The sequence below is a fragment of the Dipodomys ordii genome, unplaced genomic scaffold, assembly GCF_000151885.1.
Source record: "Dipodomys ordii isolate 6190 unplaced genomic scaffold, Dord_2.0 Scaffold18, whole genome shotgun sequence".
In the NCBI taxonomy this organism is placed as follows: Eukaryota; Metazoa; Chordata; class Mammalia; order Rodentia; family Heteromyidae; genus Dipodomys; species Dipodomys ordii.
Genome location: NW_012267234.1, coordinates 8,451,650 through 8,469,167, shown reverse-complemented (window position 1 = coordinate 8,469,167; position 17,518 = coordinate 8,451,650). Strand labels below are relative to the sequence as shown.

At 46.3% G+C, this 17,518-nt stretch overlaps 1 protein-coding gene across 1 annotated transcript in view; it reads right to left on the bottom strand.

Moving 5' to 3' along the window:
* The window catches only part of Cdh1 (cadherin 1, type 1), a 91,170-nt gene that overhangs the window by 4,544 nt on the left and 69,108 nt on the right, over nucleotides 1-17,518 (bottom strand). Inside the window, exons 3-13 of the mRNA XM_013012612.1 lie at nucleotides 16,774-16,994; nucleotides 9,736-9,879; nucleotides 9,451-9,606; nucleotides 8,192-8,336; nucleotides 6,206-6,381; nucleotides 5,851-5,979; nucleotides 3,896-4,078; nucleotides 2,692-2,936; nucleotides 2,433-2,578; nucleotides 1,777-2,001; nucleotides 530-757 (exon numbers count right to left, since the gene is read on the bottom strand). Coding sequence (XP_012868066.1) covers nucleotides 530-757; nucleotides 1,777-2,001; nucleotides 2,433-2,578; nucleotides 2,692-2,936; nucleotides 3,896-4,078; nucleotides 5,851-5,979; nucleotides 6,206-6,381; nucleotides 8,192-8,336; nucleotides 9,451-9,606; nucleotides 9,736-9,879; nucleotides 16,774-16,994 — 1,998 coding nt within the window. The remainder of the gene's footprint in view (nucleotides 1-529; nucleotides 758-1,776; nucleotides 2,002-2,432; nucleotides 2,579-2,691; nucleotides 2,937-3,895; nucleotides 4,079-5,850; nucleotides 5,980-6,205; nucleotides 6,382-8,191; nucleotides 8,337-9,450; nucleotides 9,607-9,735; nucleotides 9,880-16,773; nucleotides 16,995-17,518) is intronic.

The window sequence follows — 17,518 nt, the reverse complement described above, 5'->3', positions numbered from 1 at the left end:
CGCATGAGAGGTAAGCACTCTACCACTGAGCCACCTTCCCAGCCCTTTATTCAATTTCTGAATGAGAAAGATGCTAGAAGTCAGTCACCAACAGTTCATGTCTATAAATCCTAAACTATTCAGGGGCTGAAATCTCAAGGACTGCAGTTCAAAGCTAGCCTACAAAAGGAAGTCTATAAGACTCCATCTGCAATTAGCCAGCAAAAAGTTGGACCAGAGGCATGGCTCTGGTGGCAGAGCTTCAGTTGAGTAAGCTTGGAAAGCACCAAAGGATGAAAAAAGATGAAATCGTAGGAAGGCTAGCTTCCCTGTGGACTTCATGGAACAGGGCAGGGCTGCTTTCTGGTCCTGGGCTGCTTGTCCCTGTAATTTTCAGTAAGGGACAAGCTTCTATTTAATTGAAAACACCATCTTTGAGAGCCTTTTCCTTTGTTTACCCTGAATCCTAGCCCCCCCAAAAAAAGTCATTTCTAGGGGATGATGCTTCCCACCTGAGAAGTGAAAGGCTGGACAGCCTGGCAGTACTTACGCAGAACAGCAAGGATTCCTCCCAGGATGCCCAGAATGGCGGACACTTGCAGCCCTGCTTCCACATAATTGGCTCGCATGCAGTTGTTCACGGCCCCTTCGCAGTCACACACGATGACATCCAACGTGGTCACCTGGTCTTTGTTCTGGTTATCCATGAGCTTTAGGTTGATTTTGTAGTCCCCCAACTCGAGATGCTTCTTTGGTTTCAAAATGAGAGACTCTTGGGCTGGAGAAAGTAATAAATAATGAGATCAAGAGAAGGAAAAATAACAATGAACTTGGTATGTGTGTGTGAGAAAGAAAGAGAGAGAGAGAGAGAGAGAGAGAGTCAGTATTGGGGCTTGAACTCAGGAGGACCTGGGCATTCTCCCTGAGCTTTTTCGCTCAAGACTACTCTATCACTTGAGGCACAGCAACAGTTCTGTCTTTTTGGCAGTTATTTAGAGATAAGAGTCTCATGAACTTTCCTGCTTGGGCTGGCTTTGAACCTTGATCCTCAGATCTCAGCCTTTTACATAGCTATTAGGATTACAGGTGTGAGCCACCAGCTCCTGGCTCATTCTTGAATATAACTACTAGGGAACTAAAGACATGCCAGAGGGCTGGGAAGGTGGCTCAGTGGTAGAGCTCTTGCCTTGCATGCCTGAGGCCCTGGGTTCGATTCCTCAGCACCACATAAGCAAAAAGAAAAAAAAAGCCAGAAGTGGTGCTGTGGCTCAAGTGGTAGAGAGCTAGCCTTGAGCTGAAGAGCTGAGGGACAGCACCCAGGCCCAGAGTTCAGGCCCCACGACCGGACCCAAAAAAAAAAAAAAAAAAAAGACATGCCAGAACTGGGCATGCCGGCACTGGTGGCTTGTAATCCTAGCTACTCAGGAGGCTGAAATCTAAGGATCCCAGCACAGGCTCTTATCTCCAATTAGCCACCAGAAAACTGGAAGTGGTACTGTGACTCAAAGTGGTAGAGTGCTGGCCTTGAGCGAAAGAGCTCAGGGTCAGCACCCAGACCCTTAGTTCAAGTCCCATGACCAACCAAAAAAGACATTCCAGAGCAGAGGGAAGAAAGCAGAGCTGCATGGGCCAGTGATGTCTGCGCAACAGGAGACAAAGGCAGGGAAGGTGGAGGGAGGGGCCTTTGATATGGTGCTTTGAATGTTCTTAGAAAGCCTGGTGTGTGGAACTGCACAGGGAACTCAGCTGTGGGGACTGTGGAGGGAAAAGTTTGGTGGGCAGAGCTCGAGTTCCCACCTGGATCGTTGTATTCGATGGTCCAGTTCACACTGGCCCCATGGGTCAGCTCAGCCGTGAAGGGAGAAGTATTGGGGGGAAGGTCTGGATCAATGATGTTGATGACTTGGGGTTGAGGATTCCTCTGGCAGAAGTGTAAATTCCGAGGTTCAGGAATGGGGGCGTTGTCATTCACGTCGGAGAGGACCAGGAGAAGGGTTCCTGTTCCGGTGGCGACTGGAGAACCTACAAAGAAACATAGAGGAACACCAATGACTCCTTCCTCCTCTTCAACCTCCAGTACCAGCACCAAAAAAAAAAAAAAGTTAAGAGAAAAAGAATAGTCAGGAGACAGTAGCTCATGCCTATAATCCTAGCTACTCAGGGGGCTAGGATCTGAGGATCATGGTTCAAATTCAGCCCAGACAGGAAAATCCAGGAGATGCTTATCTCCAATTAACTTCTAAAAGAATCAAGCTGGAAGTGGGACTTTGACTCAGGCAAGCCTTGAGCCCCAAAGCTCAGGAACAGTGTGCCCAGGACCTGAGTTCAAGCCCCAGGACCAGCATCTCGAAAGAGGAGGGGTAGGAAATGAACTCACAGACAAAGGAGGGCAGGGCAGAGCAGGGAGGTTCGCCAGGAGGGCCAGGCAGCCAAGGCCCCTGGTGGCCTCGTACCATTGTCAGTGGCGATGATGAGGGCCGTGTATGTGCTGTTCTTCACGTGCTCCAGGTCCTCTCTGTCCATCTCAGCCAGCGTGAATATGGCACCAGTTTCTGGATCAATCTTCAGCCAGTTGGCAGTATCCCTCCAAATTCGGTACCTGGGGAGATGCAAGCTTGGGCTTAGACTAGGAACAACGAGCAGAATGGAGCTGAAGAACGATCTATCCTCAGTCTCCTCCTCCCCCGACACACCCAGTCGCCTCACACTTACGTAATTGTCTGTTTCATAAAGACATCTGGCTCCCGGGCGGTATAGGATGTTATCTCCAGACCCACACCAAAATCTTCAGGCACTTCTACTTTCTTTTCGGGGGGCACAAAGATGGGGGCTTCGTTCACGTCTATCACGTCCACAGTGATGGTGGCCGTGGAGGTGAGGAGACTCACGGCAAAGGCGTCCACGTTCTGCACAGTCACTTGGAGAATGTACTGCTGCTTGGTCTCAAAATCCAAGCCCTGGAGAAGCAGAAGAGATAAAAAATAAAAATTAAATACTCAGGCCTGGAGTCTGACTCCCACAGCACACAATGATGATGAATAAAGAGCAAGAGATATGCTAGGTAAAAAAAAAACACTTTTAAAAAATCCCTTGAATATTTCTTTCAAACATGCTACTCTAAGCATCTCTTAGCAGACTAACTTCAAGGTACCACCAGGGCTTGAACTCAGGGTCTTGCACCCTGGCTCAGCTTTGTCACTTCTGCTAGCACTCTACCGTGAGAGCCAAAACTCACTTCCGGCATTTTTGCCGGAGTTAACTGGAGATAGAGTCACCCAGATTTGTCTGCTCAGGCTGGCTTCAAACCATGAATCCTTAGATCTCAGTCTACTGGGCACCAAGAGTTGATTTACAGGCATGGGCTACTAGTGCCCAATTTACCTACATCTAGAACATTCTTCAAAAAGCTTGGCTTCTAAAATAGTCAGCCAAGACTAGTCTACTCTGCTCCCTCTCATTTGTGAAGGGGTTTAGGGAAGGCAAATGGCTGTGGAAAGAACTTGCTAGAGCCAATGGTACTTACTTCCTCTTTGATCTCAGAGTAGAGTCACAGCAAACCCCTACATCCTCGGTCCACCCAGACTTGGGAAAGCCGCCACACCATCATCATGACAGTGCTAACCCACTTCTGAGAAGACTCCAGGAGACAAGGGAGAGACACTACAAGGGGTGCTATATCTTTTTTATTTTGCTAGCCCTGGGACTTGAACGCAGGGCCTGGGCACTGACCCTGATCTTCTTTTTTGCTCAAGGCTAGGACTCTACCACTTGAGCCACAGCATCACTTCTGGCTCTTTCTGGTTATGTGGTACTGAGGAATCAAACCCAGGGCTCCATGCATGCTAGGCAAGCACTCTACCACTCAGCCACATTCCCAGCCCTGGGGTGCTACATCTTTCTGGGTATTTATACACACCTTTGCTGTCTTCAAAATGCCATCGTTGGTTTTGGGGTCTGTAACGATGACGAATTGTTGCTCCTGATCATTTAATATGGTGTATACGGCCTGCCACGCTGGGGTGTGGGGGGTGTCGGCATCTGTCACTTTCAGTGTGGTGATGACAGCATTAACTTCATTCTCATACACCTGACCCTCGTACTGCAATCAATAATCAATCAATTGATCAATCTTGACTGATAGATTCCTGGTTTAAGTTCAAGGCAGGAAGAGACATAAGAACTATAACAAGGCAAGGTGAGATGACAGGCAGAGGTTTAGGAGGAAGTGCCCATCCCAGAAACACTAGAAACAAGGTGTCGTATCACGGCATGGAGGAGCCCATAGCCCTGAACAAGTGGTTTCCCAAGGCCCTGAGACTGAGCTCCTCAGCAGTGTCTTCACAGTGATTATTACAGTGGTCTGTGCTCTGCTCAGAAGACTTCAGCAATGTCCCCTATGTTCAGGTCTTTTTTTTTTGGGGGGGGGGTCGGTCATGGGGCTTGAACTCTGGGCCTGGGCACTGTCCCTGAGCTGTTCAGCTCAATGTGAGCATTCTACCACTTGAGCCATGGCACCACTTCTGGTTTTCTGGAGATAAGAGTCTCACAAACTTTCCTGGGCTGGCTTTGAACCATGACCCTCAGATCTCAGCCTCCTGAGTAGCTAGGATTACAGGCGTGAGCCACTGGTGCCTGGCTTATTCAGGTCTTTCCATGGCTGTTTTTCAGTACTTTCTGTGCACAGAGCAGCTGCCTCCTCCCTCCCTTCCTTCCTTCATTTGAAACATGGTCTCACTATGTAGCTCAAGGTGGACTCAAACTTACTAGGTAGCTCAGGCTGGTCTTGCATTCATGATCCCCTTGCTTCAGCCTCCCTGGGATTATAGGTGTGCGCTACCATGCCCAGCAAGCTTCTTCTGGACTCAACTCATTTTGTACACACTGATGCCTCTGCTGAGAATCCTTTTCCTGTCCTACTTCTGCTTTAAGTCTCAATGTAAATATCACCCACTGTCTTTGTAAAGCCTCCTCATACTCAGTGACTAGGTTAGGATGGCTGATGCTCCTAAACTGCTGTATCTCCCTTACAGATGGCAGCTGCCAATGCAATGTCTTAGGAATGTAAAAGTGCTGAATGTAAGAGTAACTGAAGCAATAGCAATGCCTTTTGTGACCTTTGCCCTCCTTCCTTTCCTGAATAAAGAAGACGTGAGTAGCTGGAGCCACAGCAGCCATTTTGGGCCACAAGGTGATATTGTGGATGCTTTGTACCAAGGATTGTCATCTGTACCTGTTTAAGCCACAATAGCCAAGCCACTGTTACAAACATTAAATCAACTTCTAGGTGATTGAATATAAAATTAAGTGTTTTTTTTTGTTGTTGTTGTTTTGTTATCATCATTCTTTTCTGTGTGTGCCAGTACTTCAGGCTTGAACTCTGGGCCTGGACACTGTCCCTAAGCTGTTTTGCCCAAGGTTAGTGGTCAAGGTCATATCACTGCTCCTCTTCTGGCTTTGTGTGGATAATTGGACATAAAATTCTCTTGGACTTTTCCTGCCTGGACTTGGCTTTGAACCCCAATCCTCAGATCTCATCCTCCTGAGTACCTAGGATTACAAGCATGAGCCACCAGCACCTCGCTTTAAAATTCTTCTGTTTATTGAGTCCTATAACTTGCCACACATCTCCCTGACTAGAACATAAGTGCCACAAGCCAGGAATCTTGTGATTAGATCATTCATATAACATAATGCCCAGCATAGAAAAGTGGTCCATTAATCCTATCTCCCATTAACCACCAAATAAATATCTGTCAATAAATCCTTGCAGATTGAGGTTAACTTCTACCAGTCTGGAAATGCTATCCAAGGGTTTGCCCAGGAGCAAGTTGTGACCCTCCTTCAGAAAGCAGTAAGGAGACACAGGATTACCGTGGTGGGGTTAAAGATGGGAGCGTTGTCATTGATGTCCATGACGTTGATCACAGCTTTGGCAGTCGTACTTAAGCCTTCACCATTAAGGTCAGCAGCTTGAACCACCAGCGTGTACGTGGGGTAGCTCTGCAGACAGGACCAAACATGCCTGAGTCAGAAGCAGCCCAGGCTGGCCCAGCCCTTTACATCTACACATCCCTAATCGACCATCACCTGCCTACGGGGCATCCAGGCTCAGAACCTCAGCCCACACATGGACCCCTGGTTCTGCAGAGTTCTTCACTGTCCAAGGGGATGAGACTAAATATGTTTGCCTTCTCCTCCCACTGGATCCTGATGAGCCCCGACCCACCTCTCGGTCCAGCCCTGTGGTGAACACACTGATGACCCCTGTTTCCTTATTGATGGTGAACATATTCCTGTCGGGCTCCTCCGGCTCTTGGCTGAGAATGGAGTAACCAATGGCAGCATTGTAGGTGTTTACGTCGTCATCTGCGTCCGTGGCGGAGACCTGCATCACAGAGGTGCCTGGAGACACCAGAGGAGACTTGAGCACACGGTGTCACATGTGCGTGGATTTGCTCAGGGCCGCTGACCTGCACCTGTCCTGAGTGACACGCCAGGAACCCTTCAGACTTTTGCTATGGGAGCTATGTGGCCTAATTTCTCAAATCCACACCAAAGTGCTAGGAGAGCAGAAGGCATGCCACACCAAATAAGCTGGGGACTTGACTCGTTTCAAAGGGGGAGGGGAGGAGCACTAGGGATGATAAATAATTGAATGCGATGGAAACTTCCAGAATTCTCTGCCATGGCTTCTCAGCCCCATTTTACTGTCATTTGAGACTATGATCTTCAAGGTGGAAGGGGAAAAAAAGCAAACATAATAAGTGACTAACAATGTATTAGTATCTAAGTAAAATTGGAGGGATTTTTTGCTTTTTTGTTCCCCCGCCCCTAGTTCTGGGGCTTGAACTCAAGGCTTGCGACTGTCCCTGAGCTTCTTTTTGCTCAAGGCTAGCACTCTACCATTTGAGCCACAGCACCACTTAAGGCTTTTTCTGTTTATACCTAGGGCTTCATGCATGCTAGGCAAACACTCTACCACTAAGCCACATTCCCAGCCCTTTTCTGTTTTTTTGAGACCATGTTCTTCTATGTAATCCAGGCTAGCTTTGAACTCAAGATCTTCCTGTCTCTGTTTCCATAGTACTGGACATACTGGCATTCAACACCATACAAAGCTCTCTAATTATACGGGGGTGGGGGGTGGGGGTGGGGGTGGCTTGAACTCAGGGCAGAATCCCATCTTTGCACAGCTTTTTTGTTCATGTCTATAGCTCCACTACTTGAACCACAACTCCAATTCCAAAATTCTTTTAAGAATGAGCAGGTTATGTAACTCCTCTATATATCAACTTTATAATAATAAATTTTTTAAAAATTAGCAGGAAAGCCTGACATGGGTGTTTCATGCTTGTAATTCTAGCTACACAGGAGGCTGAGATCTGAGGATCGTGGTTTGAAACTAGCTTAAGTAGGAAAGTCCAAGAGATCTCCAATCTCCAATTGACCATCAAAAAGCTAAAGGTGAGCTAGCAGTGGTGGCTCACACCTATAATCCTAGCTACTCAGAAGGCTGAGATCAGAGGATTGAGGTTCATAGCCAGCCCAGGCAGGAAAGGCTGTGGGACTCTTAACTCTAATTAACCAGCTAACAACTGGAAGTGGTGCTATGGCTCAAAGCACTAGTCTTCAGCAAAAAAAAAAAAAAGCTCAGGAACAGCACTCAGGCCCTGAGTTCAAGCACCATGACTGACACAAGGAAAGCAGAGAGAGAGAGAGAGGAGTTGTGTGGGGTTGAAGGTATTAGCCAAGGATCTGTTTCTTAATGAAAAAGTATGTTTTTACCGGGCATCAGTGGCTCAGCCTGTAATCCTAGCTACTAAGGAGGCTTAGATCTAAGGATGGAGGTTCAAAGCCAGCCCTGGCAGGAAAATCTGTGAGACTCTGATCTCCAATAAACCACCAGAATACTGGAAGTGGTGCTGTGGCTCAAGTGGTAGAGTGCTAAGCCTTGAGCTGAAGAGCTGAGGGACAGCGCCCAGGCCTAGAGTTCAAGCCCTACAACCGACCAAAAAAAAAAAGAATGTTCTTAAAATGTTCCTATTGGTGCATATTCCTATAGCTCAAGTGATCCACATACACACACAGTCGTTTCCAAAGAACATCCGTCCATATAAAAGGTCAACTTCAGTGACCTTTGGTCCCAAGCTCTAGTGCCAACCCTTTGGGGTCCATAGAGTCTAAGTGTGTGGCTCCTTGTGACCAGAAATACCTGGAAGAGCTCCTTCCATGACTGAGCCCTCAAAGATTGCCTGGGTGAACTCGGGCTTGTTGTCATTCTGATCTGTCACTGTGATCACGATCTCCATTGGATCCTCCACTGCATTCCCATTGGATGACACGGCGTGAGAATAGAGCTGTAAGAATCAACAGGGGTTACTTAGGCCCTGGAGAAAGAAGTGGGAGAAGTGGAGGGGTCTGGCCAGAGCAGCTCTGTCTGGTTTCCACTCTTCCCACTCTGACAGGAGCTCCAGTGGGGGACTTTTCTCCCACATGAGCTGCTGCTTCAAGTAGATCATAAAATTGAGACCCATGGGCTGGAGAGCACACAGGACCCCCCCAAGTCAGACCTCTCATTGTCCATGTCAAGAATAGGGGAAAAGTGGGTACTGTTGGTTCACACCTGTAATCCTAGCTACTCAGGAGGCTGAGATCTGAGGATCACAGTTCAAAGCCAGCCTGGATAGAAAAATCCAGGAGACTTTAACCTCCCATTAACCACCAACAGCTAGAAGTAGAACTGTAGCTCAAGTGGTAGAGCACCACCCTTGAGCATAAAAGCTAAGGAATATCACCTAGGCCCTGAGTTCAAGGCCCCGTACCAGAAAAGAAAAGAAAAGAAAAAAAAAAAACTAGGGATGAACATGAATCCTAAAACATGCTCTCCTGAGCTCATATTGCTATCAATTTCCAGAAACAGATTTTGTTCGCCAATACCATCATTCTTCCTCTTCTTTTACATTAAGGAACTTCCAGCCCCAAGAATAGATTGATATCTTAGCCCTAAACTGATTCACGATCTGAAAAGATTCTCCTTTACATTTTCTCTTAAGAGGAAAAATGAGCAACCCTCCACTCTCCCGGGCTCTCTTTTTTTTTTTTTTTTGAGTTGGGGGGAGGGTCCGGTTGTGGGGCCTGAACTCTGGGCCTGGGTGCTGTCCCTCAGCTCTTCAACTCAAGGCTAGCGCTCTACCACTTGAGCCATGGCACCACTTCTAGCTTTTTTCTTTTTGCTTATGTGGTGCTGAGGAATCGAACCCAGGGCCTCAGGCATGCAAGGCAAGCGCTCTACCACCGAGCCACCTTCCCAGCCCGCTCTCCTGGGTTCTCTTGTCTTCTCCCCTCATCAGGATATCAAGAGATGCTAAGTTAAGCTCCTCCCCTATCCAGAATGTCTGACCAATCATGGTTTGACCAAAAATTTGAGAAATCTGTTACCGTATGATCAACAAGCTTCCAAGAGACACTCACGATATACTTGGCGATGTCTTCTCTATCCAGTGGCTCGGTCACCTTCAGCCATCCTGTTTCTCTTTCAATAATAAACACGCCCACAGGGGGTTTGTCGGCACCTTGGCCAGTGATGCTATAGAAAACCTTTGTTTCTTTGTCCCTGTTGGATTTGATCTGAAGACAAAAACAGAAAGGAAGAAAATTGGTAAGGAGCGATCCTCACAAAGGCGGTAGGGGAAGCTTTTTCTTTCCTCAGTCAGCCTGACATATTCTCCACAGAGAAATAGACAATGTTTCCTCTACCTGAACCAGGTCTTTAGGAAATGGCCCTTTTTCGTTTTCTGGGCAGCTGATGGGGGGGATAACCCAATCCCTCTTCTGTCTTCTGAGACCATGGTGGGAGCTGGGAAATGTGAGCACTTGTGTCTTGTTTTCAGGAGCAAGGTCCTAAAAGAGAAGAAGATACAAAATGAAGTCACTCAGAAGACATACAGTCCAACATACCTACTTAATGTCTCCAGCCTCCGGAGGACAATGTAAGGTTGTAATAGACCAACACAGTCTCTTCTAGATGACAACTTATATATACTATCCTTAATGAAAAGTCAAATCAAAAATCAATGAACCGCCGGGTGCTGGTGGCTCACACCTGTAATCCTAGCTACTCAGGAGGCTGAGATCTGAGGATAGAGGTTTAAAGCCAGCCTGGGCAGGAACATCGTGAGACTCTTATCTCCAATAAACCACTAGAAAACCGGAAGTAGTGCTGTGGCTCAAGCGGTAGAGTGCTTGCCTTGAGCTGAAGGGCAGAGGGACAGCGCCCAGGCCCAGAGTTCAAACCCCACGTACACCAAAAAAGAAAAAAAAAGAACCCTTCAGGATTGGAGCACAGAGGCGCAATGCCTTCTAGACGGACAGGGGAAACTTTAGGAGGTGAAAGCTAGAGAGAGGACTTCGGAATCAATGGGAGGATGCTCTAGAAGGGAGTCCTAGTCTCTCCTTTGCTTTTGGGATAAGTGGTTTGTTCTGTCACAAACAACCACCATGATGGGCTTCTCTCACTGAAGGACCAATATGTAAGTCCACTAGATGCTAGAACTAGAATCTCCTAACCCATGACCAAAAACCAACTTTTTTGTCTTTATAAGTTAATTGCTTAGAGACTTTGTTACAGTGGCAGAAAACTGACCAAATATCCATATAATAAACACTATATTCTCTTTGTTTTGTTTTTTGCCAGGCATGGGGCCTGAGCTCTGGGCCTGGGCGCTGTCCCTCAGCTCATCAGCTCAAGGCTAGCGCTCTACCACTTGAGCCACAGCACCACTTCCAGCTTTTTCTGCTTATGTGGTGCTAAGGAATCGAATCCAGGGCCGCATGCATGCAAGGCAAGCACTCTACCACTGAGCCACCTTCCCAGCCCCAACACTATATTCTCTTATGATTCTTCTTAGTGCCCAGAATTCAAATAATCATTATGCACACACAGTTCTAAATCTGAGAGTTTGTTATTGTTGCTGTTGCTGTGTGCTGGTACTGGGGCTTGAACTCAGGGCCCCGTGCACTCTCCTTCGGCTTTTTCGCTCGAGGCTGACATTCTGCCACTTGAGCCACATCTCCACTTCTGACTTTCTATTTTCTGGTTGATTGGAAATTAGAGTTTCTCAGATTTGTCTGCTCAGGAAGGCACCCTCTCTGCCCAGGCTTTGAACCTTGATTCTCAGATCTCAGCCACCTGAGTAGCTAGTATTACAGGTGCGAGGCACTGGTAGTCTAAGGATTTTGTACTGAAATGTATCAAGGCTGTGTGATAGATCTGTCATTTTTTTTTTTTTTTTGGTCAGTCATGGGGCTTGAACTCTGGGTCTCGGCGCTGTCCCTCAATTCTTCAGCTCAAGGCTAGCACTCTACCACTTGAGCCACAGCACCACTTTTGGTTTTCTGAGTGGTTTATTGGAGATAAAAGTCTTACGGCCTTTCCTGCCTGGTCTGGCTTTGAACCTCGATCCTCAGATCTCAGCCTCCTGAGATCTGATTACAGGTGTGAGCCACTAGCATCTAGCAGATCTGTCATCTTTATTGCAACTTTGTACTCTAAATGACTTAAAGTTAGACATCATTCATTAGCTTGAATAATCATAGCTTCAATCTATTTTTGTTTTTCCTAAGGGATATAGTTCCCCAAAGTGAAATCAGCAGCCAAACAAGTACGTTTTGGAAACTGATATTAAGAACTACTTTGTGATCAATGCAAACCTCTTAATCTGTAGGATTTCTATTTGTTCTAACAGAGACTATTGGGATAGGAGCCAAAAGAACGCTTGAGACTATTCATGGGCAAAAAAAAAGCCAAACAAACTTTCTGCACACTCGGAGAAATAAGAGAGTTGTGATGGAAAGAAAAGACACAGCAAATTGTTTAAGTGTTTTAAGGTGATTAGTGGTAACACAGTAAAGCTTCTAGAAGCAATTTCTTTCTCTCTCATCTGCAACTGTAGACATGAAGATATTTACTCATGGGCACTGGTCTTTGTGTGCTAAGTTTGATCGAGCCTCACTTCCAGGCTTTAGTTTAGATTCAAAGCATCAAAATTACAAGCTGGGGCCAGTGGTTCATGCTTGTAATACTAGCTACTGAGATGTGAGGATTGAAATCCAAAGCCAGTTCAGGCAGACAAATCAAGAGACTCTTTACCTCCAACTAATTAGCAAAAAGCCAGAAGTAGAAGTATGGTTTAAATAGCAAAGGGTATCAGCTATAAAGCAAGCTAAGCAATTCAAAGCCCACACTTTGCTTAAGACTGTACTTTGGTAAGAACGCCACACTTGTAGCCAGATGTGAATGTGATGAAGCTAACTTCTGCCTACTACAATATAAGCAGGAAAACTCCATCAACGTTTCTTAACTTTGGAGAAGAAGAAATTAAGATAAATAGCAAAGCAATGTTTGTTTCTCTCTCCCCACCCACCTCCCCTGTTCTGATCAAAAAAGAATTCTGAAGAGATGATTAGAGTTGCAGCCACAACACAGATCATGATGTAAGCATGGAAGAAAAGCCAGGGACAGTGGTAGAGGAATGTACCCCCAGTACTCTGGAGGCTGAAGCAGGAAGATCCAGAGTTTGAGGCCAACTTAGGCATCATAGGCAACATCTTACAAATGCCATGGGCAGAAAGGAAAGAACCCTGAGCTCCTCAGGACTGTAGAGTCTTCATACTGGGCTCAGCGGTTACATATGAACTTCTTCAACTTACAAAGAGAATACTCCCCATAAACTCCTCTAATTGGGGATTTTATACAATACAGACTTGAACCAAATCCTGATACAGCAGAAATGGAAACCCAGTAGGCAGAGGTGGGGAGGGAAGAAGAGCCAGGCTCAGTCCTGCTTCGGCATAGGCAGATGCCAAGCAAGAATTCCCTGAAGAACTTACATGAATGATGGACCCATTGGAGACAGGTGGTAAGTCCCTCCTTTCTCTGGCCTAATTACACTAGAGAGAAACCTGAGCCCTACCTGAAGGACCATTCCATTCCATGCCTATTAGGAGTCTTCAGGGAAAAGAAGCCAGGAGCCACTTAAAGGCTTTGCACTTAACAGCACAGCCCTTGTGTCTGAGGCAGTAAGCAAATGCAACTAGAACATTCCTGGGAGAGACACTTTGTTGGGAAGTGCCATAGGAACAGTTTTTAAACTGGTAATGGTGTTAAGTCAGTGGCTCATGCCTGTAATCGTAACTGCTCAGAAGGCTGAGATCTGAGGATCGTAGTTCAAAGCCAGCCCAGGCAGCAAAGTCTGAGACTCTTATCTTCAATTATCCAGTTATCCACTAATTGGCACTGTAGCTCAAGTGGTAGAGCCTTGAGCAAAAAAAGCTCAGGGACAGTGCTCAGACTGACACACACACACACACATGCTCTCTCTCTCTCTCTCTCTCTCTCTCTCTCACACACACACACACACACACACACCTGGCAAAGGCATTTGTCTTTGGGGAACAACCTCCAGAAATATTCTTGCCAAGAACTTAGAATGACACACTTTTCCATTCAAAACCAGTTTAGCTAGCCAGACTCCAGGGAAGTGATGGATTGAATGGGCAGGTCTTAAAAGCAATGGGGAAGTGACAGTCTGGAAGGAGCAGAGGCTCTCCACTGCTTCTTCCGCGTTCTTTGCCAAGAAGGCCTCTGCTGAGAAATATGAAGAATAAAATGACTAGAAAAACCACCTCTCACTCCATCCAGTCTGGAGGAAGGAAATGACATCAACAGCTAACAATAAATGAGCGCCTACTACTACAATGTCCCCTGCCCCCATCCATGGGCTCAATTAACTGTAAATTAATTTTTTTTCTTTTAAATTATGATGGTGGGGGCTGGGAAGGTGGCTCAGTGGTAGAGCGCTTGCCTTGCATGCCAGAGGCCCTGGGTTCGATTCCTCAGCACCACATAAGCAAAAAGCGGAAGTGGCATAGTGGTCAAGTGGTAGAGTGCTAGCCTTGAGCTGAAGAGCTGAGGGACAGTGCCCAGGCCCAGAGTTCAGGCCCAACAACCAGACCCCCCCCCAAAAAAAAATTATGATGGTGGACAGCTGTAAGCCCCAGCATTTAGAAAGCTAGAGCAGTAGGATCCCAAATTTTATGCCAAACTTGTGCTACCTAGCAAGAACCTATCTCAAAAAAAAGTCTCTACTGAACATATACAGCTTTTTTTCCTTGTCATTCTTCAATAAAATGGAATGATGGATGGGTACAGCATCTATGCTGTGTGAGGTAGTATAATTAATAGGGATTTTTTAAATGGTTTATATGTAAATACTATGCCATTTTATAGAAGGGACTTGAACATCCAGATGTTTGTATGGATACAGAGTAAGGAGGATTCTGGGACCAATGCCCCATGGATACCAACCGTGCATGTCTGACATTTCACATGTCCTTGCTATCATTTTATATAGACAGGGAAACATGCAGTGACAGTAAAGCAATTCCCCCTTGGGTTACCTGGGGTCAATGGACTCAGTCCCAGGCAGGGTCTGTGCCTTTACCCGCTGCCCAATATCTGATCCCTACAACTCAGATTTAGACATGTGCAATGTGCAATGGCTTCACGGAAGCCAGAGTATCTAGAAAGGTTTATTAGCAGGGGGAGGGAAGGGAGTAGGTAATTGGGATTTGAACTCAGGGCCTTACACTGGCTAGGCAGGCTCTCTATCATTTATCAACTGCCCAACCCTATTTGCTTCCATGTCTTTTCTCCTTTCTTTCTTTCTTTTTTTTTTGTCTTTTCTTTTTTGTTACTGGCAATCGAATCCAGGATGTTACACTTGCTAGGCAAGCGCTTTGCCACTGAGCTACATCCCAGCCTCTTTCTTTTTTTCTTTCCTTTCTTCCTCCTTTCCTTCTTTCTTTTGTGCTAGTACTGGGATTGAACTCAGAGTCTTGGGCTCTTGCCTTGACTTGTTCACTCAAGGCTGACACTTTGCAACTTGAGCCCTACTTTCACTTCCAGCTTTTTTGGCTGGTTAATTGGAGATAAAAGTCCAAACCATGATTCCTAGATTTAGCCTCCCGAGTAGCTAGGATTCCAAGAATGAGTCACCAGTACCTACCTGCTTCCATTGAATAGGGTATTGTAACTATGCTGGAACCAGCCTGAACTATGATCCAGGCTTCAACCACCCCACTCATCCTTTTATTATTAGTTGAGATGGGCCTTAGGAACTTATTGCCTAGACTGGCCTTGACCCAGCATCCTCCTGATCTCTGCCTCCTAAGTAGTTACAGAAGTGAGCGATCACATCCTACTTTGGAAGTATTTTTGGTTCTTTTGCTGTGTGGTAGGTTAAGGCCAGGGATGCTGCTCAATATCCCATAGTGCATAGTCCAAACGTCCATAATGCCAAGGCGGAGCCATGTGGATGGGATAGCAGAGCAGCCTGAAAGAAACAGCGAACTGAGAAACAGCCCATTCCACGCTGGGTGCCAGTGACTCACACCTGTCATCCTAGTGATTTAGGAAGCTGAGATCTGAGGATCATGGTTCAAAGCCAGCTTGGAAAGTTGTAAGACTCTATCTCTAATTAACCACCAGAAAAATGGGAGTGGTGCTGTGGCTCAAAGTGGTAGAGTGCTACCTTTGAGCAAAAGAGCTCAGGGATAGCGCCCAGGCCCTGAGTTCAAGCCCCACAATCAACAAAAAGAAACAGCCCATTCACTAGGACCCAGCCACACCACTCCTAGGAATCTATCCAGAGCAGTACAAGTCAGAATGCAGTAAAGATACTTGCGTAGCCATGTTCACTGCTGCACTATCCACAATAGCCAAGTCATGAAAACAGCCCAGATGACCTACAATAGATGAGCGGCTCCATAAAATGTAGTACCTATACACAATGGAATTTTACTCATCCATTACAAAGAAGATTATGTCATTTGCAGGGAAATGGATGGACCTAGAACAAAGCATGCTAAGCTGAGCTCAGAGAGGCAAATGGCGCGTGTTTTCTCTCCCATGTGGAAGGTGGATTTAAAATATAATGATAAGGGCTGGGAAGTTGGCTCAGTGGTAGAGCGCTTGTCTCAAATGTATAAGGCCCTGGGTTCGATTCCTCAGCACCACATAAGCAGAAAAAGTGGCGCTGTGGCTCAAGTGGTAGAGTGCTAGCCTTGAGCTGAAGAACTAAGGGACAGCGCCCAGGCCCAGAGTTCAGGCCCCACGACTGACCCCCCCCCAAAAAAATAGATAGATAGATAGATAGATAGATAGATAGATAGATAGATAGATAGATAGATAGATAGATAGATAGATAGATATTGACAAAACCTAGGACTACAGGTACTCTAGCCACCCCCCCCCATACACACGGTGTCAGACTAACGGAGATCCCCTTAGGGGAGGAACACAATAGTATAACTTCTCTGGACATTCAAAATAATATTTCTTGAAAATACTTCCAGGAAATGGAAACAAAGGTTGGTTTTAGGGGAGATTTGATGTTGGTAGTATTGGTATTTGTTTTTCTTTTTTTTTTGGGGGGGTAGGAGCAAAGGGAAGAGCGTAGCAGGGGAGAAGGGGAGACGCGGAGGGAAGAAGGGTAAACAAATGCAATCCTGCTACTCAGTAGACATTTCCACTATGTGGAAAATGACCTATGTAACTTGTGGGCAGAGGTGGAAGGGGGAAACTGGGAGGAAGTCAATGAAGAGGTGACATCATCTAAAACATGAAATGCGCTCATTACCTGACTTATGAAATGGTAACCCCTCTGTCCAACACCTTAATAATAACAACACAATTATAATGTAAAAAGAGAGAGCGAGAGAAACAGCCCAACATACACGGTGGTGGTGGTGGTGGTGGCGTCCCACTGCCTTCAGTGTCACCTTGACGGAGAACTTCTTGTAGGTGGAGTCCCAGGTGTGGACCAAAAAACTGGTCTCTACTTTATGCAGCTGTAGAGGTCTTTTGACGGAGACCACACCATCTGTGGCCACTTTGAATCGGGAGTCATCAGAAAAGTAGACTGTCCTTGGCCGGCCGGTGCAGCCTTCAAAACTCACTGCAGAACAGAAAGCACAGGAGTGAGAAAATGGACAGCTTTATGGACAAGGACCTTTGTTTATAGGCCAAACCAGGCTTAAGTTAATGCTTCACAGTTATAGGGTGGAGGGGCGGGGGCTAATTTCTTTCTCACATACTTTCCAAGTAAAATCATGATATTGTCTAGAAAGTAATTGTCCTAGCTAGGGGCCAGTGCTTTGCATTTATAATCCCAGCTACTCAGGAGGCTAAGATCTAAGGATCATGGTTCCTAGCCAGCCAGGACAGGAAAGGCCGTGAGACTCTTATCTGCTATTAACCACTAGGAAGCTGGAAGTGGAGCTATGGCTCAAAGTGGTAGAGCACTAGCCTTAAGCAAAAAGAGCTCAGGAGTAGCACCTAGGCCCTGAGTTCAAACACCCTGACCAGCATGCATGCATGCATAAATAAATAAATAAAGTAAAAGAAGGTGACACAGAGAGGAGCTGGGGAGTTTGGAGAGGGTATAATTTACATTGGACAGTGAATGCAGGCCTCTCTGGA